Source organism: Dama dama, chromosome 16, assembly GCF_033118175.1.
Source record: "Dama dama isolate Ldn47 chromosome 16, ASM3311817v1, whole genome shotgun sequence".
NCBI classification, from domain to species: domain Eukaryota; kingdom Metazoa; phylum Chordata; class Mammalia; order Artiodactyla; family Cervidae; genus Dama; species Dama dama.
The window spans coordinates 35,321,851-35,346,733 of record NC_083696.1 but is presented as its reverse complement, the minus strand read 5'-3'; the positions used below and the strand labels follow the sequence as shown (position 1 = coordinate 35,346,733).

The 24,883-nt window shown below is 44.0% G+C and overlaps 1 protein-coding gene across 2 annotated transcripts in view; it reads right to left on the bottom strand.

The window, feature by feature from the left end:
* KIF24 (kinesin family member 24) overlaps nt 1-24,883 on the bottom strand; it is a 63,629-nt gene that overhangs the window by 1,347 nt on the left and 37,399 nt on the right. For both annotated transcript variants that reach the window (XM_061163792.1, XM_061163793.1), the window contains exons 7-12: nt 23,558-23,645; nt 16,330-16,451; nt 15,453-15,558; nt 10,762-10,833; nt 8,835-8,944; nt 1,057-3,309 (exon numbers count right to left, since the gene is read on the bottom strand). In XM_061163792.1, the coding sequence (XP_061019775.1) occupies nt 1,057-3,309; nt 8,835-8,944; nt 10,762-10,833; nt 15,453-15,558; nt 16,330-16,451; nt 23,558-23,645 (2,751 nt within the window). The remainder of the gene's footprint in view (nt 1-1,056; nt 3,310-8,834; nt 8,945-10,761; nt 10,834-15,452; nt 15,559-16,329; nt 16,452-23,557; nt 23,646-24,883) is intronic.

Below are 24,883 nucleotides of genomic sequence, written 5' to 3'. Positions count from 1 at the left end.
AGCTCCCCACCATTTCCTGCCTCTCCACCGTTCCTTTCAGGGCTTGTCAGGGACTAGGGCAACACCCTGAAGTACTGGGAAGACAGTGGCTTTGGGAGCTGCCCCCTGCCAGGGCCTCCTGGGTTCACTGAGACAGGGCTGGCTGCTGCTGCTCCTCCGCAGGCGCTGCTCACAGCTTCCCTGCACGGAAGCTAAAGGCTGTGCCGCTGCAGCCGGCACATGGCCCAGGTAGAGCCTGCCACCTGGCCTGTGGGCCTGTCTCCTCTCGGTGGGGAGTTCAGGGACCAGAGCAAGGGGTCTTGGCTAGAAGCTGGAGGACCTGCCTTCTGTCAGACCCCCCTGATGGGTAGAGACCACACAACAGCATGACTGACCCCTGGCTATAGGTGAGCTCCTCCCCTGGACATCCCTGCATGCCCCTCTCTTTGCCCAAGGCCCAGGCCGAGCCCCAGTGAGCAGGCAGACAGCTGGCCCAGGGAATCGGGAGCCAGAGTGGAGGGCTGCGGCCTCACAGAGAAGCATCTGATGCCGCCCTGCCCTCCTGTGCCTCTAGCCCTCGACACCCCCCCTCCTTTCACATCCTCCAAGGCAGTCTCATTCTGCGGCACCATCCAGCCTCCTCGGGGAAAGCACAGTCAGCAGCCCCTGTTTCCTACCTCTGCCGTCCTGGAAGGTGCCTAGAGCTGTGCCTCTGGGGGCACACGGCTGCTGCTGCTGTGTCCTGGAGCAGCACCGCAGGAATACATACCCACCAGAACGAGGAGGATTCTCGTCTCACCTTGGGCCTCAGGCTTGGTCACGGGGTCAGGTCCTCCCTTCTCTCCCTCACATCCAGCTTTCCCAGGCTGAGGGCCCACCCACCCTGGCAGGCCTGCTCCAATACATTTTACTCCTACTGCTCATGTCAGATGCATCTAGGCAGGCTCCCTTGAAAAGGTGGACAAACAGCCTGTCTCTGAGCCAACCATAGTTATTCCCAGAACAGACAGAACAATAAGCTGGGGTGGGAGCAGGGATGCCAAAGGGCCCAAGTCTAGGTAGGAGAGTCCAACTTACTGTGCCTGCCCCAGGGCAGGCTGACGGAGTGTCCTGGTGGTCTTGGGAGAGCAGCTGGCCACCAGGGGAGAGCCTGGCCTTGCTAAGGGCCTTGGGATTGGCCTATGTTTGAGCCATGCAATGTCCTCATTGTAGCAAGACAGTGTGATGGGGTCTGTGCAGAAACCCAGTTCCGGCCAACTGGGCCCTGTCAGCTGCTTTCTCTCCTGGGCCCTGGGCTGGTCAGCCACATCACTACTTCCTGCTCGGGGGGTGAGTGTAGGCCCAGCGTGAGGTCCTCCAGGATGTAAGGTGAGGAAGGGCTTTCCCAGGAAACCCTGGGAGCCATCCAGCTCTGTCTCAACATTGGCATCACAATGCCCCCGGGAGAAGAGTGCGGGAGAAGAGTCTCTGCTCTGGCAGGCTTCCCCCGGGTCAGCCTCCCCGTCGGGCAGCTCGTCAGGCGGGTGCTGACGGATGGGCGATGGGGACAGGGCTGGAAGACTGCCCCCAGGCTTGTTGTCGGGGGGAGATGAGGAGAGCCACAGGTGCTCGGCTGCCGAAGACGTTGGCGGGACTGCCTCAGGATCACCCGATGACACTGTGTGGCCCACTGCTGGCCCCTCTGTGTCTGCTGCCATGAGACCACGCACAGTTCCATCCTGAGCCGGCTGCTCCCAGGAAGGAGGGCCCCCATCATCCAGGCTCTCCAGGAGGGACACGGTGAGCGGAGCCATCAGTCCGGAAGCATACTCAGAGCTCGTGCCTAATTCACCTTTAGAGTCTTCTCCTTGGAAAGGGTTACTGTCTTTCATTGTTCTGGTCTCCAGAGTTGGGCTGTCTTCACTGACTTCTCTCAGGGGTGTGCTCACTGTGTCTCTCTGGTCTGGGGACCCAGGAACTGCAATGTGGGATAGTGAGCAAGCGAAACCATCTTCCTCCAGGGATGGCAAGCTGCCCTCGGCCTGCCCAGGAACCTCACTTCTGAAGGCTTCCTGTCTGAGGTCAAAAGCAAGGCCGCCACCTCTTCCCCGACCATATACAGAGTCTACCTGTGAGCAGTAAGGCTTCCCTGCCAGGTCTTCTCTGGGAGGAGGCCCTGAGAGGTCTGAGTCCTCCTCTCTGCTCCAGTCCAAGGGCACCTGACCTGGGCTGCGGCCGTGATCGAGTGCTATCCTTCTGTGGCCTGCGGGGTCCCTGGAGTAGACCCAGCTTCCAGTTACACCCTCCTTGTCACCATCTGGGCTGAAAAACAGACTCTGCTGCCTCTCAGCCACCCGCTCCTCAGGACCTTGCTCCCTCTGATGAAGGAAGAACGAGCCTTCACTGCTCTCCGGGCTCTTTCCCTGCTCTCTGGGCCTTTGACAGGAGACGTGTGAAAAAGAATCTTCACTGAAGTCGCTGTCATCAGGGTCCTCCGCCTGGGGGACTTGGGCTCCGTCATGACTCTCAGCACGATGAGGGTGGAAGGGAGAAGGGATGTCACTCTGGAGCTGCCCCTCTGGGGGCCGGGACCGGCATAAAAACCTTTCCAGGGGTTGGTACTGTAACTTCTGCTGGAGGAGAGGTGGCTGCTGGAACTGCTGGTGATAAAAGCGCAAATGCTCCTCCCGCTCCTTCTGACGAGCAGGGATGTTGCTGGTCCAAGCTTCAGAGGCAGGCCGGCTGGGTGTGCCCTCCTTGCTGCCCTGACCATACTCCGTTAAGCGGTGGGCGCTGCCAAAGGAGAGCTCGCCTCGTGACACAAGCTGCTTCTGCACTGGCTGCACAGTCTGCACTTTCTTGCAGCGGGAGGGTGGCTTACCACGGACCAGGTCCCCTCCTGGGCCTGGCGCCCTGCTTCCCCCGCCTAGGGTGGTTTTGTTGCCAACTGGGTTTTTCTCAGAGCATAATGCAGCTGATTCTTCTGCCCTTTTTATGGCTACATGTCCAGACGGCACAGTTCCTTTGCTAGAGCTAGTCTGAATGACCCACTCCCGGGGAGGACTCCCTCGAGAGCCACCCTCTTTGCCGGGAACCTTAGGTACAGAAGCAAAAGGGATATTGACTGGGTGACTAGCCAGAGGATGGGCCTTCCCTCTCGTGGAACCAGATGGCACTGTGAGTGGCTGCTGAAGCCCCAGCTTGACTTTTTTGGGAGAACATTTGTCCCCTGGCAGGGCCACAGGAGAGCTCTGAATTCGTTTTGGAGAAGAGTTAGAAGAGTTTCCAGATGTTCGATTTCGACTGTTAGCTGGAGTACAACATTTAATGCCTTTCTTTAGTTCTTTGACCCTGTAAATGACCATTTTATGTTAATGTACATCCCTGTAATTCCCTTCCTACAGCTTTCAGAGAAAACAAAAACCAAAGAAAAGTATTACAAGAACTGGGAATTATTATCTGGGAGAGAATAAAGGAAAGAATAAAGGGGATATTCTATTTCAATATGAAATACGTCACTTTACTTGAACAAAGATCAGTGTCTTCTCTGAGGATATTAGCATGCACACAATATTCCATGATCAGGAGAGTGTTTGAAATACCACAGATGCATGTGAGGGACAGGCCAGAGGAGCTGGTTTCAGAACTTAGGTCCACGCAGGGCCCATACCACACGTCCTGAAGATCAGCCCACTCAGGAGCCATGTGTCTACTCCTCACCTACTATTCCATAATCAGAACCTTCTCTTCCTGCAAACCACCTCCTTTTAGGCTTCTCTGAGAAAATGAGTTCCCTCCAACCTGCTGGGCATTTCAAGAAGCACAAGCTCTCAGAAATAAGTCGGCTTGTGCTAATTCCATGGAGGTAGAAACAACCTGTCTGTTCCCAGGGTTTTCAACTTTAGCACCAGTGGTGTTTGGGGTCAGACAATTCTTTGTTGTGGGGAGCTGTCTTGTGCCTGTGGAATGTTTAGCAACTTCCTTGGCTTCTACCCACGATCACAGCAGACTTTGTTCTCTGTCACAACAATCAAAATTGTCTCCAGACATTGTCAAACATCCTCTGGGAGGCAAAAATCAGCCCCTAGATAGAGAAATAAGAGAACCATGCTCTATTCTACAAGGGAATTTTAGAGAACATGGAAAAATCCAGAATTAAGTCTGCTAGGATTAAGTTGCCAAGATCAGAGTCTCTCACTCTGTGATACCTAAAACAAAATAAAAGCAGTGGAAGAATTTGGATTTACAAGGAGACATCAAGTAAAATGTGACTCTCCAGTGATGTGCTTGTAGATTCTGTGTTGAAATCCCTTATGGAGGGAGTTGTACTTTTGCCAGGGAGCTCTCAGAAAATGTCTTTTCCATTGTTTTGGTTTTAATCCACTTAGTAGTAGCCAAATGACCCCCTGGCCATTTCTGAAAACCAAGATAGTAAACCTGACACTGAGACCTGACTTCCTTTTAGGTCTGAGAAGCAGGGAAGCAGGTAACATAGTAAGCAGAGAGACAAAGTCATGACTGAAGTCAAGTTTCTCAGATACACAGACGACACCCCCTTACGGCAGAAAGTGAAGAACTAAAGGGCCTCTTGATGAAAGTGAAAGAGGAGAGTGAAAAAGTTGGCTTACAGCTCAACATTCAGAAAACTAAGATCATGGCATCCAGTCCCATCACTTCATAGCAAACAGATGGAGAAACAGTGGAAACAGTGGCTGGCTTTATTTTTTTGGGCTCCAAAATCACTGCAGATGGTGACTGCAGCCATGAAATTAAAAGACGCTTACTCTTTGGAAGGAAAGTTATGACCAACCTAGACAGCATATTAAAAAGCTGAGACATTACTTTGCTAACAAAGGTCCGTCTAGTCAAGGCTATGGTTTTTCTAGTAGTCATGTATGGATGTGAGAGTTGAACATCCAAAGAAAGCTGAGCACAGAATTGATGCTTTTGAACTGTGGTGTTGGAGAAGACTCTTGAAAGTCCCTTGGACAGCAAGGAGATCCAACCAAGTCCATCCTAAAGATCAGTCCTGGGTGTTCATTGGAAGGACTGATGTTGAAGCTGAAACTCCAATACTTTGGCCACCTGATGCGAAGAACTCACTCATTTGAAAAGACCCTGAAGCTGGGAAAGATTGAGGGCAGGAGGAGAAGGGGACGACAGAGGATGAAATGGTTGGATGGCATCACCGACTCCATGGACATGAATCTGGGTAAAGTCTGGGAGTTGGTGATGGACAGGGAGGCCTGGTGTGCTGCGGTTCACGGGGTTGCAAAGAGTCGGACACGACTGAGCGACTGAACTAAACTGAAAATCATGTTGCGTTCTTGGGCCTTTGCTGAGGTGTTGCAGCAGGACATACACACAAGGAATGAGTTGAGAGTTGCCACAGCAAGTCTAGATGGTTCCACATTACCTCCTGTTATAAAACTGAGCTCTTTTAGTTTTGTTAAAAGAGACACCAAAGTTTCTTCCTGGGAGTCATAGAAGTAATTCTAGAAATCTGAGGGTGTCAGAAGAAATCTTACAGGTAATTTGGTCACTGATGCTAAGTACTTCCAGTGTACTCTACCTTTTACCAAAATCACTCTTGTTACTGAGCTCTTTTCTGATAAACCTGTTAGGGGTCCAGCTAGAACTTTATTTTTGTACTATTTACTAACATTGTTTTAGTATGTGAAGAGAGAAAAATTTTAAATCAGAGGAAAATTTCAAATAAGCAATAAAATCATTCTCATCTTGTGTGTGTACAGATTGTTACCTGACTTTCATACTTACTTTCAATAATTTTTCAGACTGCTTTGAATGAAAGATTATTTCTATTATACTTTTTCTACTCTTTTTTTTTAAGGGAACTACAGCCTCATTTATTATTTGTAAATCTTGAGCTAGTCACCATTTACCATTTGATTTCTTTATACCCAAAACAGAAGTATTGCATGGACTGTTACAGGGAACTAATAGTCCCTGTTCCTCTAAATTTTCAATGATGGGTTTTAACCCTTCCTTAACCTCAGGTTTCAGTGGATACTGCTTCTTATGTGGAAATAAGTGCGGGTCTTTGAGCTTGACAACTACAGGAATAGCATTTTGTGCTCGATCTACAGATTTTTCATCATCCCATACTCTAGGATTTATATTTTGTTCAACTAAAGGGAGAGAAAGGGAGGGCTCCATATTCATGGAAACAGAAGCATGGACCTTGCTCAGTATATCCCTCCCCAAAAGGGGTGCGGGTGATTCTGGCACAATCAGGAACTCGTGTGAAAATAGCACAGAATCCCAGTTGCAAGATAAAGAATAACTGAAATAATAACTTTTGGCTCGTCCAGACAGTCCCATTACAGAAGTGGATTGGGAAGAAAGTGGGCCAGGGGCTTCAGTAAGCATGGAGTAAGTTGCCCCAGTATCTAAAAGGAAATTGATGGATTGGCTTCCCACAGTTATCAATACCCAGGGTTCCTCAGGTGTAATTAGGACGGGAGCTTGTGTGGGGAACCCCGGGCACCTTCAGTCCTGGTTGTCTTGAGAGTCCGACCCCTGAAGCCTGCGCCTCTGGGGGCAGTCTCTCCTTCAGTGTGGTCCTTTGCAGACCAGACATGGAGCCAGGGGCGGCTTAGATGCCTGAGGGCAATATCGCTTGAGGTGCCCCTCCGTTCCACAGCAATAGCAAGCCCATCCCTTTTCACCTGGGTCCTTCTGGGCATTTCTCTCAGGCTGTTTAAGAATGGTTTTCATAGCCATTGCAAAGGCTTCTGCCTGTTCCTTTGTCTTTCTCTGCCTTTCTTTCTTTTCCTCATATTCCCTTCCATAATAGACTGTCTGAGCCACTTTTTCAAGTTTTTAACAAAAATTACTTTAAATAATTTCTCAACTGTACTCAATACATCCCCCCTGAGAAAGGGTTACTTTCATCTTCCTTTACTGAAGCGCTGAGAGGAATGTTTTATTCTCTGCTCCTCATGATGTTCTCACTTCAAGCGCTTGTTATGTCTGTGATGCAGGGAGGGATTTATGAAACAAGACTGACCTAGGGTTAGTAACTGTTGAAGCAGGGTAATGGACACATGGGGGGAAGGAACTTGAAGCCATACTGGTTTGGGGGAAACAATTTTGGATCATCCCATGTCTTCTAGCTGATCTCAGTCTTCATTTATCTTCTAGCAGGGCTAGGACGCTGGCATTAAGGAAGCCATGCAATTAGGAATCCTCCTTGAGGAAACTTATTCAGGAAACCTATTATAGGTGTACTTCATTTTATTGCATTTTGCTTTGTGGAGAGGGCATTTTTTTTTTTTTTTAAACAAACTGAAGGTTCACAGCAACTCTGCATAGAGCAAGTCTATCAGTGCCATTTTTCCAACAAGATTATTTTTAAATTAAGGTACATACATTGTTTTTTAAAAACATAATGCTACTGCACACGTGATACACTACACAGTATAGTGTAAATATAATTTTTACATGCACTGGGAAATGAACCTGGGACTTCAGTGCAATTTATCACAGTGGTCTAAGCCAAAGTTGCAGTATTTCCACAGTATACCTGTATTCTTGTCTGGAAAAGTCCATGGACAGGAACTTGGTGGGCTATAGTCCAGGGACCACAAAGAATCAGACATGACTGAGCATATGCCTATAATATTACTATTGTTGAAGTTAATATATAATGAGCGTTCACTCTGTGCCAGGTGTGGCCCTAAGCCCTTCATACATGTCATCTCACTGAATCCAAGTAACTGTTACATGAGGTAGGTGCTATCATTATCCGTGTTCACATTAAGGGAACTGGTGCCCAGAGAAGTTGAAAACTAGCCCAGGATCACTCAGCTAGCTAGTGGCAGAGGCAGGGTACTGGCCCAGATAGTTTCACTCTAGAGTCCATTCTAGTAGCCACTTTGTAAATGGTCTCTCCTATTGAAATGAGATGAGATAAAATACACAGAGAACATCACTGAAGCCCTGACGCCCAGGGCGCGCTCCTCCTTTCATTCACAAATATTAATAACACACCTACTAGGTACCAAGTACTGTCTGGGCAGGATAGAGACAGTGGAGAAAAAGATAAGGTTCCTGTTCTCATGGAACTTAAATGATAGCTTATCTTTCCTTCCCAGTGAGTGTCATAAAATGCCACGTATACGAAAGATTCTTCAACAGTAATTTTAAGAACACCAGGTTCCCCTCAAGTAGTCTGTTAACTTTGGAGACAGCTTCTGAGAGACCAAGAGGAGGTGTTGTACGGTAGGACCAGGCAGCAAAGCAGCCGGAGGAAAGGATGGTAACGAGAGCACTGTCAAACGTAGGAGACACTTGACCCCAGGGTAAGAGATGGGAGGGGCCCTGGCAGATACCAAAGTCACTAGAGCCCTGACCTGGCAGTCAGAGGTACTAGTTCTGCCACCAACTCCCAATGAGCCCTTTCAAGGTCCCTGCTCTTTTCTGGGCCTCAGTTTCTCTTTCCATAAAACAAGGTTGATCTCTTCTGGACTTACATAGCTCTGAGTACTTCTGCCTTAACAAATAATAGGTACTCTATCCCTAACAATTAGGGCTGAGGCTGGCAGGAAGAAAACCTCATGAAGCCTTCCACTCTGGAAAAATAATTCATCTCCGGCTAGCTATTTAAGATTCACTGATGGAGTTGTCTCCTGAACAAGGGAACATGTCACCTTCCTCGTCACGTTCACACTTGTAAAATGACAGGGCCTACCAAGACACATTCTTCACATGACCAGTTGCACATTCCCCTGGCAGTAGAATTATTATCCCAAGAACAGGTTTGGGGAGCTCAAGGTCAGATCCTTGTGTATGCATCTCTCACAAACACACACACACACACACACACCCCTACTCTGATACCTGAGGGCACTCACCGGTCAGCATAGCGCAAAGTATTCAGAGTGTGTTCAGTGGCCACATGGCTTGGTGAGATGTTGGCGATCATGCAGGTTTTGGCATTGCCAATGAAAGAGTCCTTCAGCACCTGTTCAAAACAGAAGGCAGGTCAGTGAAATCAGCCAACAGAGGGCATACTGACTACATACTGTGTTCAGGACACTGGGCCATACTCATACCTACCACCTTCTACAGAAAGGCAATTCACAAAAGAAGAAACACAAATGATCAATCAACAAACAAAACAGGTACTCACTGCACCACTAATCAAAGAAATGCAAACAAAGCATTTTACAAAATTAAAATTTGTGGGGACTTCCCTGGTGGGGGGTCCACTGGATCCCACATGCTGCAACTAAGGGTTTGCACGCTGCAACTCAGAGTTCATTACCTCAACTAAGATCCAGTGCAGTCAAGTAATAAATAAATTAAAAAATTAAAATTTGGGGGCCTATAAGATGAAGAAAGACTCACATGAACCTGCTCTGGTGAGGGTCTAGGGAAAGGGTGCTCCTGTACACTGCTAGGCTGCCCACGTACTATGCAGTGTGAACTGGTACATGCCTTTGGGAGGGCAGTTTGGTAATATGGTAAAAACTTGGTAAAAAAATGTTCCTACTTTTGGTTTGGCAATCACACTTCAAAGACTTTATCCTAAAGAGACAATTGCTCAACTGATTAAAAAAAAAAGTATACACAGGATATTCATTACAATATTATAATAGTAAAATTTGGGAAATCTCTAAGTCTATAAACAAGTAACACTAAAAAATTATAAACTGCATACAACCATAAAAACTAATTATGGATACACGTACTTAGGTAGCTGGAAAGATCTAAAACTTATGTTTGTGTGAAAAAGGTGTATGATTCTGTGAGTGGATTTATGTGTGAAATTACTGATTTAATTAAACAGGAACACAATTTCTGGGGGTGGAGGACAAGTTTTGAAAAATAACAAAGCCGATGTCAGAATCAGGACTAACCACCCAAAAGAAGGGTTTCCTGAGTTCCCAGCTATAGTCATGTTTGAGAAGAAACCATCTAACCCATAGATGACTGATTCTAACAAGTTAGGAGCTATGTTATCATGGGTTCTGCCCCAGCTCCCATGAAGCTGTTGGTCTAGCCGCAGAGTGGGAACTCCTCCCAGAACACAGAGCGCCTCACCAAGACCGCCTCCTGCCTCGTCTGTCCCCTACTGTGCCCAGCCTTGGTGCAGAAAGGAACCAGGGGTCCCTGTAACTGTCTTCACAGCTGTTTGTACCTAGGCTGAGTCCTCCATTCGCCACTCTTCTTGGTGCTTCCTAACAATAAAGCACATTTTCATGACAGAAAAATGGAAGAAAAAAAATAAGCTATGGTCCTACTACTCAAAATAATCAGCTAACAGAGATGCATAATTTTTATGTGTAGTTTGTTTTTTTTCTTATTTCATATTTTTAAACTATTGATCTTGGTCATCTTTTCTGGAAGGACATGTCAAAAATCCATCTCATTCTTTTTAAATGCTGCCATTATTTTTTGTCTTGAAACATTGGTCTATCTAAGTCTACAACTAAGAGAGAACCAAGACAACTACACTACCATCCCCTTCAAAGGCTCAGAGTCGCCACTAAATCCACAAGGTTTGTTTTTGTTAGAAATAAATGGAAAGCTGTTGGACGGTGACCACCGCTGCCTGGCTGCTGTGTACTGCAGGGATCCCTGCCTGAGGATGCCCTTTCTTCTTCAAGACTGAGAGCTCCTAGAAGGAAGGTGACTCCTCCCCTCCTCCCCCTCCCTCGCCGCCCGCCCTCCACCACATCATGCCTTGCTGGCAATGGATGCTCTCCTGAATGATTAAATGAATGGAAGAAGGAACACACGAGTGAACCAGAACTCAAAGCTCATATTTAACTTTACCTGAGTTAATTTGCTTTGCCTGAAAGGAGTGTGGGTATGTTCCTGATCCAATGCACGGATACATTCCTTCAGCTGCAAAGTGGTAGAATAACAAGCACATCAAATATCACATGCAAAGTGAGACTAACAGATCAGATTTTTAAAAAAATAAACCACACTCATGCAACCCTCCTCCAAAGAAGTCAAAATGCCCTGGTAGTTTCTTGCTCAACAAGAACAATCAAGGTAGACTGGAAAACATAGGCTAGCTATGCCTACCCTGCCCCTGGCCCCCTCTCAACTTAAAGGCTGTGAACCTAGGATTAGAGCTGATAGCGCAGAAGTGACAAACCCAGGGACCCTCCCATTGGTCCCAGAGTCCAACTTATGTGGTGGCAGTTCTGGCTTGCCGGCTCCCTTTCTTTCCTCACACTCTTCCCAACTACAAGATGCACTTAAATAGAGAAAATACCCATGCCACTCACCTGCCTCCCTGCTCACACATGCACACCTGTAGGGACAGCTTCAAGTACAGATTCAGATACAAGTTGTCTGAATGGAACAGGAGAAATCCTAGAGGCAGAGCTGGGAAGGAACTGAGAAATGACCTAGGTCTACACCCTCATTAAAAAAAGTAGGGATGGTGGCCCAAAGGCAAAGAAGGTCATGTCACTTGCTCCTGGGCAGAGCCTCTCAAAGAAGTGCTCACTGGACATCACTAGTGCCAGCAGAAATCTGGATATGTACATCTCCAAGGGCAACAAGCCCATCAGAAAGAGCAGGGGTTGAGGGGACAAGACCAGGGAGGACAGACCTTCTATTTCTGAGTCACGAATCTAGGGTAAGCAACAGTAAATGAGAAAAAAGGGAGGGAAGAGAATGGAAGGGATCCCTTGGAACTGCCAGTGCTGGGAGTTCACCAAGAAAAGGTAATTAGCCTTGAGAGTCTCCCGTGACTGTTCTTGGCAGCAGCCATAGATGTCCACAGCTAACCCTTCCCTATCCAAGAAGCTGTAAGGTTATAAGACAGTATAAAGGAATTTCCTCTTATTACAAGTCAGTTCAATATCCCCAAACTTTAGTACTGGGAAGATTCTCTAGAAGGGATAACAGGTAACCAAACCTGGCCCCTGAGTTACACCTGCCCCTTACATACTCAAACCCAAGTGTGGCCATCAATTTCTATGAGCCCTTGGGTCCCTTTAGCCTTGCTGAATCAGAATGGAAAGTAGACTTTACTAAGCTCTAAGGGAAAAGCAAGGGAAATACCCAGGAAAGAAAAAAGGGGCATCTTTGTACGCCTCACAAAACACAAGATTTTGATCCTATTCTTTAAGGCTTTCCAGGCTCCTTCACATGTTGTCTCCCATGTGAGAAAGACAGCCAAGCCCCAAGGATACTCCACAGGTGCCATGCCATGCTAAGCTGCTTTAGTTGTGTCCGACTCTTTGCGACCTTATGGACTACAGCCCTCGGGGCTCCTCTGTCCATGGGATTCTCCAGGCAAGAATACTGGGGTGGGTTGCCATGCCCTCCTCCAGGGGATCTTCCCGATCCAGGGATCCAACCTGTAACTCCTGCATCGGCAGGCGGATTCTAGCACCCCCTGGGAAGCCCTCTCCACAGGTACCTCATAGGTTTCCTAGTTAATTCCTAGACCATAAATTTAAACATGAGAATCAAAGATTTCTAGCTAGAGGCTGTAGACCCTTGGCAAATTCACTTAACTTGAGCTTCAGAATCCTGATCTATAAAGAGGGAATAAGAGAATCTGTTGTGAAGATTAAACTCACTAGTATATAGTACGTACTCAAAAGTGTATTAGCTCCTTGGAGAAATGACTGGTTTCAGGGCAAGGGCAAGGAAGAGTGTGTGACACCTTGTAGTGCCAAAAGGTAAGAAGATGCTCAAAAAATGATGAGCATGTCAAAAGGATACAAAACCAACCTGAAAGAACTTATGGACAGAAGCCCAGAAAGAACTCCCAACAGCCATTTGGGAAAATGTGAGCAAGAAAATAAGTAATGATAGAAATAGATTCTAATTTAGCAAATGAAAGAAATACCCATTTACTGTTATAAGTAAATAAATAAATAAAGAGAAAAAACCAGCTCTTTCTTGCAGTAGAATTCCAACTAATTAATGTAGACTGTGTGCTCAGTCACTAAGTCGTGTCTGACTCTTTTGCAACCCCATGGACTGTAGCCTGCCAGGCTCATCTGTCCATGGGGTTCTCCAGGTAAGAACACTGGAGTAGGTAGCCAGTTCCTTTTCCAAGGGCTCTTCCCAACCCAGGGATCGAACCTGCACCTCCTGCATTGGCATGCGGATCCTTACCACTGAGCCACAAGGGGATCCTCTAATATAGAATGATGGACACAGAAAAACCTCATCATGTAAACCCCACAGTAATAACTGTTACAGGTAAGAGTCATCAATGGACATTATAGGTACTGCATAGTTTAAAATATCTGTCCATGAGATACTTATTACAAAGGGAACAATCATACCTTCACAACCGGGAAACCTAGCACAAACCACCTGAACTCAGTGATCAAGTTTAACCTTACCAGTAATGACATACTGACGGCCACAGTACACTGAGAAGGGTACAACTTCTGTGCTATTCTTGCTAAAAATTCATTATCTCAACCTAATAATGAGAAAACATTACACAAACCCAAATTCAGACACAGTCTGCAAAATAACTGGCCAGCATTTTTCAAAGGCGTTAAGGTCAAGATTGACAAAAACTGAAGAGACTACAGAGCCATGACAACTATAGGTAACTAGACCCAAAAAAGGACATGAGTGGGACTACTGATGAAATTCAAACAAGGTCTGCAGACAGTTAATAGAATTATTTTAATGTTCATTTCCTGATTTAAATTGCTATCGTTATATAAAATGTTAACACCGGGAAGGCTAGGTGAAGGAATGCTATATATTTATTTTTGAAGCTTTTTTAAAATCTAAAATTATTCAAAAATTTTAAATAATAATAAAAAGATGCTGACTCTCTCACCTCTCTCAGCCTCTCAATTTACCCCTCATGAGACCTGAGAGTAATGTGTCTAGTAGGAGATTTCAGTTCTAATCAAAAAGACTTAATGTGGATGGAAACAGGGCAGTACTAAAAAGGAATGGGGGTTTCTATACACAGTCGTGAATGAGCTCCAGGATACTGTTAAGTGAAAAAAGCAAACTGCAGAACAGTGTTAACAGTATGCTAGCCTTTCTTTTCTTTTTTCCCCTGAGAAAGGGGTGAGCACAAACAAACACGTTGGTAGAAAACGGTCACCTAAGGGGAGGGGGACGACAGGATCGAGAGGACCGAGATGGACACTAGCCTTCTCTGAATGTGTCTACTTCATAATTTTTCTTTAACTGAATACAAAATTGGTGAGCTTAAACACACAGAATTATTTAAAGAGACTTTGCAATATAATATTATGACTGTACATCCCAAGAGGGATACAACATAAGGGTAAAAAGGACAACTGCAAAGAAATCTTAATCTGAATTCAATAATCATATTAAAAGTAATATACCATTATTTTGGTATACATACATATGGAGGTAGAGCAAATTAATTACATTAATGTTGTTGGGAACTAAGAATTTTAGCATAAGAGAAAAGGGAGAGAAATATAAATTCAAAAAAGCTAAGCAAAAACCCTGTAGTCTTAATTTTTAATTAATTTATTAGTATGAATCCATGATACACTTTCCCCGTCTCTGTCCATCAAAATGACCTAGAAGTAAGAACTCACCCAGTGGTGATAAGCACCACTAGCACTCCTAAATGCTCCCTAAATACCATTTCCCTCTAAAACTTAGGCTTGTTGAAGAAATGGCTGATTTAAGTTCTGGGGAAAAAATGTACAAGATAAGCCTACAACATTTTGTCATACTAGAAAGCCAAGGACTAGTAGGGTTGTGACAAAAAGACACAGGAACACAAGGGCCAAAAATGTATAAATTTAAAAAAAAAAAGAGAGAGAGAGGACAGTGAGTTTATAATAATACAAAAACAAACAAAAAAAGTAAAGAACAACAAACTCATGGTCATGTTCAGGTTACCAGGACATCAACTCATTCTGAAAACTGGTGAAAGAAGGCAAAGAACCAAGCATTCATCTAGCCTCCATTGTATGAGTTACACTTCAGGATAATCAGATCGTTGGGGGAAAGTTCTTTCTACCTAATAAATACAGAGGAATATTAGGATTAGAATATCACCATTTTGGAATTCCTAATAAAGCAATGGGATAAAAGTAATGCTCACTAACACCTGCTAAAACCACAAGGCATAAAGGTTGATAGGAAACATAATAATGGAGGAATTAGATTGATAACACTTGACTCTTTCTTAATTCTCAAAATCACAAAAGGAGATAATCAGACATTCTGTGCCTCCCGATGGTAATATCAAAACCTGACGAGAACAGAAAATGTACTTAAGTGAACCATTCACGCAACTGCAGAAATACTTCTTTGTTTCTAACTGGCAGGACTGACCAGAAGAAGAGAAGGCAGGGAGAGAGGAAGAGCTGTCTAGAACTGCCGAGAATCTCACCGGGCAGCCTCCATCTCCAACCCTGGAATTCCACTGCCTTATTCCAACCCACCCTCACCCATTTTGGCTGCATGTAAAGATGGGAAAAATCTCTCAAGAAGGACTTTTAGATGAAAGGTTTTGAACAACTTACAGCCAGAAGACTCTGGTTTATTTCCGCGCCTTCCATCTTTGTCTGTCTATCTGAGTCTCTGGCATCCGCTGCTCTTTCACTGCCAGCCAAGTCAATGAAAGAGATCCTAGAGAACAGACATAGCAGGCAAGACTTCTTTGGGGCTTTGGTTTCTTTTTATATCAGCCAACACTTTGTGATGGCAGGAAGAAATCAACACAAGCCCATCCTCAGGAAAGTTAAAGACATTACTGTCAGTTTTCCAAAACTTTCCAAACAATATTTTAATCCACTTATACCCTTCTGTTGGCTTTAACCATTTGTGAGAAAGTATGATTGGAATTAATTAAACATTCTTCCCATAAGGCTAAATGACTACAATGCAAATCACTTAGGTGACCACTTAGATAATTAAATAGAGACTTTTGTGGGCTGCTTTCCAGCCCCCCACCCCTTGAAAGACTCATTACTCAGAGGTGAGATAGGCCCATCCATCACTGTGGCAGAGTGATGCTAAGATAGCACCAGAGAGGCGATGAATGTACCCAACTGTCGTATGGCTTCTTTCAAGAAGGATGGATTAATTTTCCTTTTTTTTGGCCTGTAAGCTCTCTGAGATGCATTTCCTACTATTTCTCTGCTGATACTGTGTTTCACACTAGAAGTAATCAATGTTCCTTTTAATAACTTAGAGTTGACCAACAATAGGTCATTACTTCATGGTTAATCAACTGGTGGCACTTTGGTGCAATGATTTATTTCAGAGTTAATAACTCTATGGTGTATCCCTGAAATAAAGAACTCTATGGGGCAGGATGTCCTGTTGTTGACAACACATATTTCAAAGTCACATTAAGGAAAGGCAGACAATGCAGTTCCCTGCATATTTCCAGCTCACCTGCCAAATGTCCTCTTGGCTGAATCTTTGATCTGAATTTGGATGATAGCGTGAGAGCGGGAGGAGTCTGCATTAACTCCAGTGGCCCTGGTGCTGCGCTCCTTGCTGCCCTTGAGGATCACCTGAAAATAAAATCCATAGGGTGACTTCTGCAAGGAGTAAACAAAGCCTTCTGGCTCCTAAGAGTTGGCTGAGAGCAGCACAAACCAGACAGAGATTTGTCAGTATACTGCAGTCTTTTCCCTCTATGTGGAAAACTGCCTAAACACTAAATCATAAACAGTAAGTACCCAAGAGCAATGACAACAATGTGGAAAACTAATCTTGGGGGAGAACATTCAACAGCTCAAGAGCTAATTTACTTCTTGATCTCATACACTGTTTTTAATATCTTTGATGGATTTATCCTGACTCAACTCTGCAGGGCATAACTTGGCTCCAGAGTAAGGTCCCATAATACCCATCTGTCGTAGTAACTGAAGCAAAGGACAGAAATGTGCATCCCAGAATGAATAATCACATCCACCTGTTCCACCACAATGCAGTCATAAAGGAGACCAGGCCTGACATGTGGAAACATGGAAGTGATGAGTTATCGAAATTGCTATGAGCCCATGATTACCCTGGAGACCACTGCCCCTTCAAATGGGAGTAAAGACTAATGTGGATCCCTCTGGCCACAAAGGAATGGGGGAGAAGAGGTGAAGCCTCGGGAATGGCCTCAAGCCACTGAAAACACAGCCATATATGAATATGCTGCCCTGATTTTGGGAAGTGTTAATTACTGAGAATCAAATAGGTGATGAACCTTAAAAATATTTGACAGAATCCTCCCAGTAGCCTAAGATGAGGTGAGTATGATTATTATGCTCAGTTTATAACTGAGGAATAAATTCAAAGGTTGACTTGCTCACAAATAGCTGTTTTGTGGCAGAACCAAATTCTACATCTAGCATCTGTGGCTGATTCCAAAGCCCATGTGGTTTCCACTACATTGTGGGGGCACTTATGATAAATTCATTTATTTGCAGTGTGAATTAGACTAAAGGAAGTCCTATCTCAATCTCTCAAAATTTTAATTTTTACCATATTGAACATGGCTACCATTTCCAAATTAAGAGTTCAAAAGTTGACAGAGTCAAACTTCAACAACAGTTTATAAAATACCTTAACTAGCAGGGTTAGGTACTTTTTTTTTTTTGACTGATAATGATCAAATTTTATTTTTTTAACAGACTCACAGACAATTAACTAGCAAGAATGCCAACAGTTAACATTTCTTTCATGTTTTAAATTACCTAGCATGTAGTTGGTAGAGTATGAGATTTGCCCCACTATAGAGATTCACTGATTGACTCCGCCTGTATACCTATACTTAAATAATGCAATAAACAACCCTTTTATAAGAGCCTTAATGATATATCAAAAGCCTGATTCTTGGTCTTCTCTCAAGTTCATGGGGATAGGAGCTGGTCTTTGTAGCTTAGAGGACATCCCAGCAGCAGCTACAACAACTTCCACTCAAAGAAGCTGACCATCCCCCTCCTTCCCAGTTTAAGACTGCTAAATGTTGAGGACTAGTATGTCTCCCGTGCATCATGCTTAGAGGGCGGGCATGTACTGTGTGCTCAGTATGGGGTCTGACTCTTTGCGACCCCATAGTCTGAAGCCCACCAGGCCTCCCTGACTGTGGAATTTTCCAGGCAAGCATACTGGAGTGGATTGCCATTTCCTTCTCCAGGGGTAGGTACTTTTAAAAAAATTAACTACTATTAAGTTTCTTCATGGCCTAAGTGATAGTTATGTCTCTAAAGATTACCTGTGAGATTTAGAATTGTATCTTAGAACCAGATTTTAAATGCACTCATTTTGTAAATAGCTTGCTAAAAGTTTAAAGGGACTACCTGATAAATCCTTTTGTAAAGAGCAGAACTTGTTAATTTACAAAACTGGATTATCAACTGCATGGACAGCTTGTTGCTGCTAATCAGAAATCAGAAGAGTTAGAGTAGTATCCCTTATACTGGTTGTGGTAAGTGCCAAAGAACAACAGCAAAAAATCCTCCCCCAAAATACTGATAAATAAGGCTGGATGCTGGCTAGGTCACTTAAGACCAGATCTATGACTGATCCATCTAGTTTACTTACCTATCTATGCCATGAAGCTTGCAGAATCTTTGTTCCCTGACCAGGGATTGAACTTGGAGTCACAGCAGTGAAAAGTGTCAAGTTCTCACCACTGGACTGCCAGGGAATTCCCGTGAACCATCTAGTTTAAATGTACTTCCTTATCCTGGCCTTTCCTATCATTCTGATTTCACACTTTCAAAGATCATAATGCAAGGATGATGGATTACTTAAAATCTGTATTATTTTTATTAAACTTCTCTTTTTTCATTAGAAAAGAAAGACAAGCTTACTGTGGAAAACTTAGAAAATATAGGAAAAATATAAAAATGAAAATATATACCTTCCATAACTTCAGAGTTAAAAAGATTCTGGTGCATTTCCTCCTCCTCCCAGAGTTTCAGGGTTCTCATAGCTCTTTTGATACACACACACACACACACACACACACACAGAGCCTTTTACAAACTTCATGAAGAAACAGAGATCTTTTAAATGTCTACATTTGTGATTTGTGTAAGCGATATGCTTGATAGATAAAGGAGAAGTTAAGTGAATTATCCAAGGTCATACAGGCAGCATACGGTCAGGCTGGGATAGAAGCCAGGTACCCTCTGCCACATGATGACAGCAATGATGCTACTTCTGCTGGAATCTAATGAGAGCTCAGAGAGGCCTCAAGGTCATACCTAGTCAGGAACTGTGTATACTGACAGGAAGCCAAAGGGGTGGCCTTGTGGTTCATCCCCACAAGGGGAGTTAAGAAAGACTGTCTTCCGAGGTTCCGTTACAGAGTTTTATGTTTGGCTTTTCAGTACACCTTATTCACCATGATGTACTAGGTACCTGTGAGTGCATCTCAGAAAATCTAACATGTTGGCACGACCTTTCCTGACTAAATGCCTTTTAGGGAAGACATGAGGGAATTTCTGGTGTATGGTCGTTTCCTCAGCCTCAGTAGCAGTCTGCAATCACCATGTTTTTCAGCAACTGTGGAATAAAGCAGCTGAGCTCTGATGAGTAAAAATGAGGCAGTCTGCAAAGATCATCAGGCAAACTTTTGTAAGTGGCATACAACTCAAGTGTAGCAGTTAAAGACAAAATATGAAGTTAAACTGTCTGGGGTCACATGCCAGTTCTGACAATATGGTTGTCTCAACTCTTGAAAATCTACTTAACTTTTCAGGGCCTCATTTTCTTATCTATAAAATAGTAATTTCATAAGTTATTTTTGAGACCAAAAAGAGATAACACATAGTATGTAAAGCAGTTAGTACTACAATTAGCACATATAAGTTCTCAATAAATACTAATTAAAAATATATACTAAAGAACTAACATATTTGTGTAAACTTCCAAAACATAAACTATTTCTTTTAAAAAATGTAAAATAATCAGAGATCCATGGAGAATTAGAGCTTTATGGATCAACATGAGATTCCATGGCTCCCAAGTACAATTAAAAATTTTAAAAAAGAAGGAAGGAAGGAAAAGGAAAGGAAGAGGATAAAGAACAAAAAGAGACAATCTGAGAGAAACGCAAGTCAAGAAACAGAATAAAATTAATGCATCACCTTAAAAATCACAGGCCTCCCGTTTCTCTCACTGCCTCTTTCTTTTCAAAGTCTTCCTTCCATAATAAAGTCTACTGGGCAAGTTTCTTGATCTAGACCCTTTAGACAAACATGTTACATGAGTAGTAAAATGGGGACCTGCTACAATAGAAAGGAGAGACAACTGTGGAATTCTATGGCACTGGAAAATAGTTGGGGACTTATTAATACGATTAATAGATGTGGGGACTTCCCTGCTGGTCCAGTGGCTAAGACTTAATGCTCCCAATTCAGCGGGCCTGGGTTTGATTCCTGTTGAGGGAACTAGATCCCACATGCTGCAACTAAGAGGTCACGTGCTATAACTAAAGATCCTCACGCCACAACTAAGACCTGATACAGCCAAATAAATAAATATATTTAAAAAAAGAATAACAGACGTGACAAATTCAACTAGCATCACAGTAAGCATTATATGTACATTATCTCATTTCCTTCTCTATCACCCAACCCAATCATATAACATCCACATGTTTCAGGCTCAGAAAGGTAAAAGATGTGTTCAAGGACACACAGCCCTGGGACCCAGCTCCATCCATGCTTTAATCACCAAGCTTCCAGCACAAATACCAAAGATGGGCTATGAGCACTTGAGCAGGAGAGGCACTGTGTATAGACTAAGTCTCTATCACCAGCATATGACTGAGACTTATCTTAGGGAAGCTCTTGCTCTGTGGGCCTCGGCTACCAATTACAGCCAAGGCAGCATTAAAACATGAAGCAGATTTATTAGAAGTTTGGGAATGGATACCTATAGGTACATGTAATGTCTGTAAGAAAGACTTGAAAACCTATAGAAGTGAAAAAATGCCCATTGTTTGCCTGACAAAATCTTGATTCCAAATCTGGATGAATCAGCAAGTCCTCTATAAAGGCAGGGAAACCCTGGTGCCTGGACATTGTTAAGACCAGGTAATAAAATATACCTGGAAGGAGAAACCTCTTGGAGGAAGGACAATCCTGTGTGAAAAATGAAGCTGCTAGTTGTGCCGGCAGGCAACAAGTGGCCATGCCTGTGTGAGCCTGTGAGTGATCTGCGATGGTGACATCCATGAAGATGACGCCTGAGGGTGACAGTTGAGCAAAAGCAGAGGTGACACCTGAGCGAGGGGGATGGTGACACCTGAGAGAAAAGGTGACACCTGAGTTAGCAAGTGCTGCTGCTCCAAGTCAATAAATGTTTACGAGGGTAGCCATGTCAGATATCCATAATTTATGTCACCTTTCCACCTTGATCTCAGCTGGCTTCCTTCTTGTACTACCTCATATGTATTATAGACTGAGGGTATATGGCAACAATGGCAATATGTTCACTAACAAGAAACCTCTCTCTGCTGGTCTTAGAAAATACACCTTAGGACAGAGCAGTGCCATAAACTCTTCACTGGACTGTCCACTAACACAGTTATGACCCATAGCCAAGGAAAAGGGACTTCTTTTTAGTGTTTGATCCTTTCTCATTCAATTGGTCTAATTTCCAGGAACAACAGCATCGTGAGGACCAACTCTCCTGAGACTCCCAGCCAAATAAAGGAATGACTAGGTGGGGGCATGAAGACCACAGGCAACAGGCGTATGAGAAACACTCTCCTGAGGACTCTGCCGTGGAGGGAGCTCTGGACAGGTCAAGAATAGTCAACAGTCTCAAGGGAGCCCTTCAACATGTCCCACTCTCTTTTGCTCTGCATCTGCCTCTGCGATCACTGGAAAGAGGGTCTTGGCTCTCAAGTGACTGTTAAAAACAGCCACAAAAGGTGCCATCCTTGGATTTTGGATACCAGGACTCAGGAGTCTGATAATCACATAAATACAAGCTCCCAGCCTTTAAATAAAATTTACCTATTTGTCCCAAGAAAAAGAAACTGTTAGAAAAAGACTCGTGTCAATGGTGGGCCACCCTGCCATTTCACACACCCAAGGCCCTGGAGGGATGTACTGTGAAGCTGTTCTAAAGGTGGTTATTGTCAAGTACCCAACTTGTCCTTCCAGTCTCCTCCCTTTGACTCTAGCCAGGCTTGTTGGATGTACTAGAATGACTATGATAGCTGCATGTTAGAATCACTGTGGGAGCTTTTAAAACAATACCCCCCTTTTCTACACTGCTGGTAGGAATATAAAGCGGAGCAGCTACTTTGGAAAACAGTTTGTCAGTTCCTCAAAAAGTATGACTCAACAGTTCCACTCTTACACATATACTCAAAAAAACTGAAAACATATGTCCACACAAAACCTGTACATGAATGATCGCAGCTCCATTACTCACAATAACCAAAAGGTTGAAACTACATGCCCATCAACTGATAGATGAATGAAATATGGTATATCCACACAATAGAATATTATTTAGCCATAAAAAGGAATGAAGTACATTTATCAGTACTTCATTCAACAACATAGATGAGCCTTGAAAACATTACACTAAGTGAAAAAAGCCAGAGAAAGCTTACATATTGTGTGATTACATTTATATGGTATGGCCAGAATAGGTAAACTCATACAGGTAGAAATTAATGGTTTTCAGGTACCAGGTGCAGGGGAAATAGAGTAACTGCTAATGGTACAGGATTTCATTTTGGTGTGATGAAAATGTTCTGGAATTAGATAGTGGTGACAACTGCACAATTTTTTGAAAATACTAAAAAAAAATCACTAGGTTGGTATTTTAAAAGCGTGAGCATGAAAAAGCAGATTTTAAAATACTTTTGGACAGATGCACACACAAAAAAACAAAAAATAAATTAACTGCCTCAAGAAAAGGGAATGAAAGGAACATTTTCATTGTAACTTTTGAATTTTGAGTCCATGTGAAGGTATTATCCATTAAAATTTTTATTTAAAATATGAATATCTCTCTCTCTAGCAGCCTTTACTAGAGCCCATTACCATAGAAAAAGCACATTAGCAGCCTTTGAAACTGGCCCCAAAGTATCCTCTCCTGCATTAGGCTTTCCCAAATGCCTTACTTCCCACTATCAAGGCATTGAGACTTTGTAGAGAAAGGAGCCATCCTCTCAGAAGAGGATTTGTATTTCAGAAATGTGAAATGGCGTGTTTGTCATTGCCCTTTGCCTAAGTGAAGTGAAAGTCACTCAGTTGTGTCCGACTCTTTTGAGCCCCATGGACTATACAACCCATGGAATTCTCCAGGCCAGAATACTGGAGTGGGTAGCCTTTCCCTTCTCCAGGGGATCTTCCCGACCCAGGAATCAAACCCAGGTCTCCCACATTGCAGGTGAATTCTTTACCAGCTGAACCACAAGGGAAGTCCAAGAACTGAAGTGGGTAGCCTATCCCTTCTCCAGCAGATCTTCCTGACCCAGGAATCAACCTGGAGTCTCCTGCATTGCTGGCAGATTCTTTACCAACTGAGCTATGAGGGAAGTCCACCCTTTGCCTAAATCCGAGTCCATTATACTTGTGAGACAGCAAAATGATGTCTTTCCTTGTACTTGGGCTGCTACAGTGGGGCAGTAAAGGAGGAAGATTACCTCTAAGAGGAGCTCCACGCTATCCACCTGAAGCTCTCGCAGTCCCACTATTTGTACTACGTGCTTGCTATCTTCTCTTGCGAAGAGCCTGCAGAGACAAGAACATGGTTGGTTCGGCAGAGCTCCAGTAACAGACCCCTCGTAACCCATTCCACCACTCCCCCATCATGTAGCAGTTTTGCTATTGAGTGGGATTGATATGCCTTCTCCCTGCCCAACCCCACACCTCCTGACTCCAATGTTAGGCTTCAAGGGTGGTCTTTGATGGCTGTACATACATCAACAACTTTGGCTACAAGGAACAGAATGAGTAGTTAACCCAGATCCAATCAGTGGACTCCTGGATACAGTGACTGACTCAGGAGTTGATACAGGATCTCTGCTAATCCAATCAAAATAAAGTTCTAGTCTCTGATTGTTAGGTATTCCTTTTTCCCTCTAGAAATGAAAAGTGTGTGGCCTTGGGAGCAGTGGTAGCCATTTTGCATTCACAAAAAAGACTGTTTTGGAATGAAACTAATACCATGGGAGGTAGAACAGAAATGCAAAGAAACTGAGTCTTTATAACATCTCTGAACCTCTAGAGTCAAAAGATCCTAAGGCTTCTCTAGGCTTTCTAGTCAATGACTTCCCTAAATGCTTAAGCCAGTAACAGTAGGGTTTTATTTTACTACTTGCAACATAAGGAGTCCTGATATGTTTTTGAAGGAAGCAAGGAAGAGTTAGTACTGCAACAAAAGCCTCAGGCCTGAGCGTAGTGTAATGAATGGTTACATCTACCACCATCAAACCAGATCTGCCAAGGGGCAGGTATTGAATCTATCAAAGACACTAAGATTATTTTCTCCCTCAGCAAGATAGTGCTTTTGAAACATGGTGTTGGAGAAGACTCTTAAGAGTCCCTTGGACTGCAAGGAGATCCAATCTGTCCATCCTAAAGGAGATCAGTCCTGGGTGTTCATTGGAAGGACTGATGCTGAAGCTGAAACTCCAATACTTTGGCCACCTCATGCGAAGAGTTGACTCACTGGAAGAGACCCTGATGCTGGGAGGGATTGGGGGCAGGAGAAGGGGACGACAGAAGATGAGACGGCTGGATGGCATCACCGACTTGATGGACATGAGTCTGAATAAACTCCGGGATTTGGTGATGGACAGGGAGGCCTGGCGTGCTGTGATTCATGGGGTCGCAAAGAGTGAGACACGACTGAGCGACTGAACTGAACTGAACTGAAGACAGTGATTAAAATGAATACTGGAATTTCACTTCATAGCCAAACAAAAAGATTTTCTCAAAAAATGTTTTTCTCTGTCTATCCCTCACCC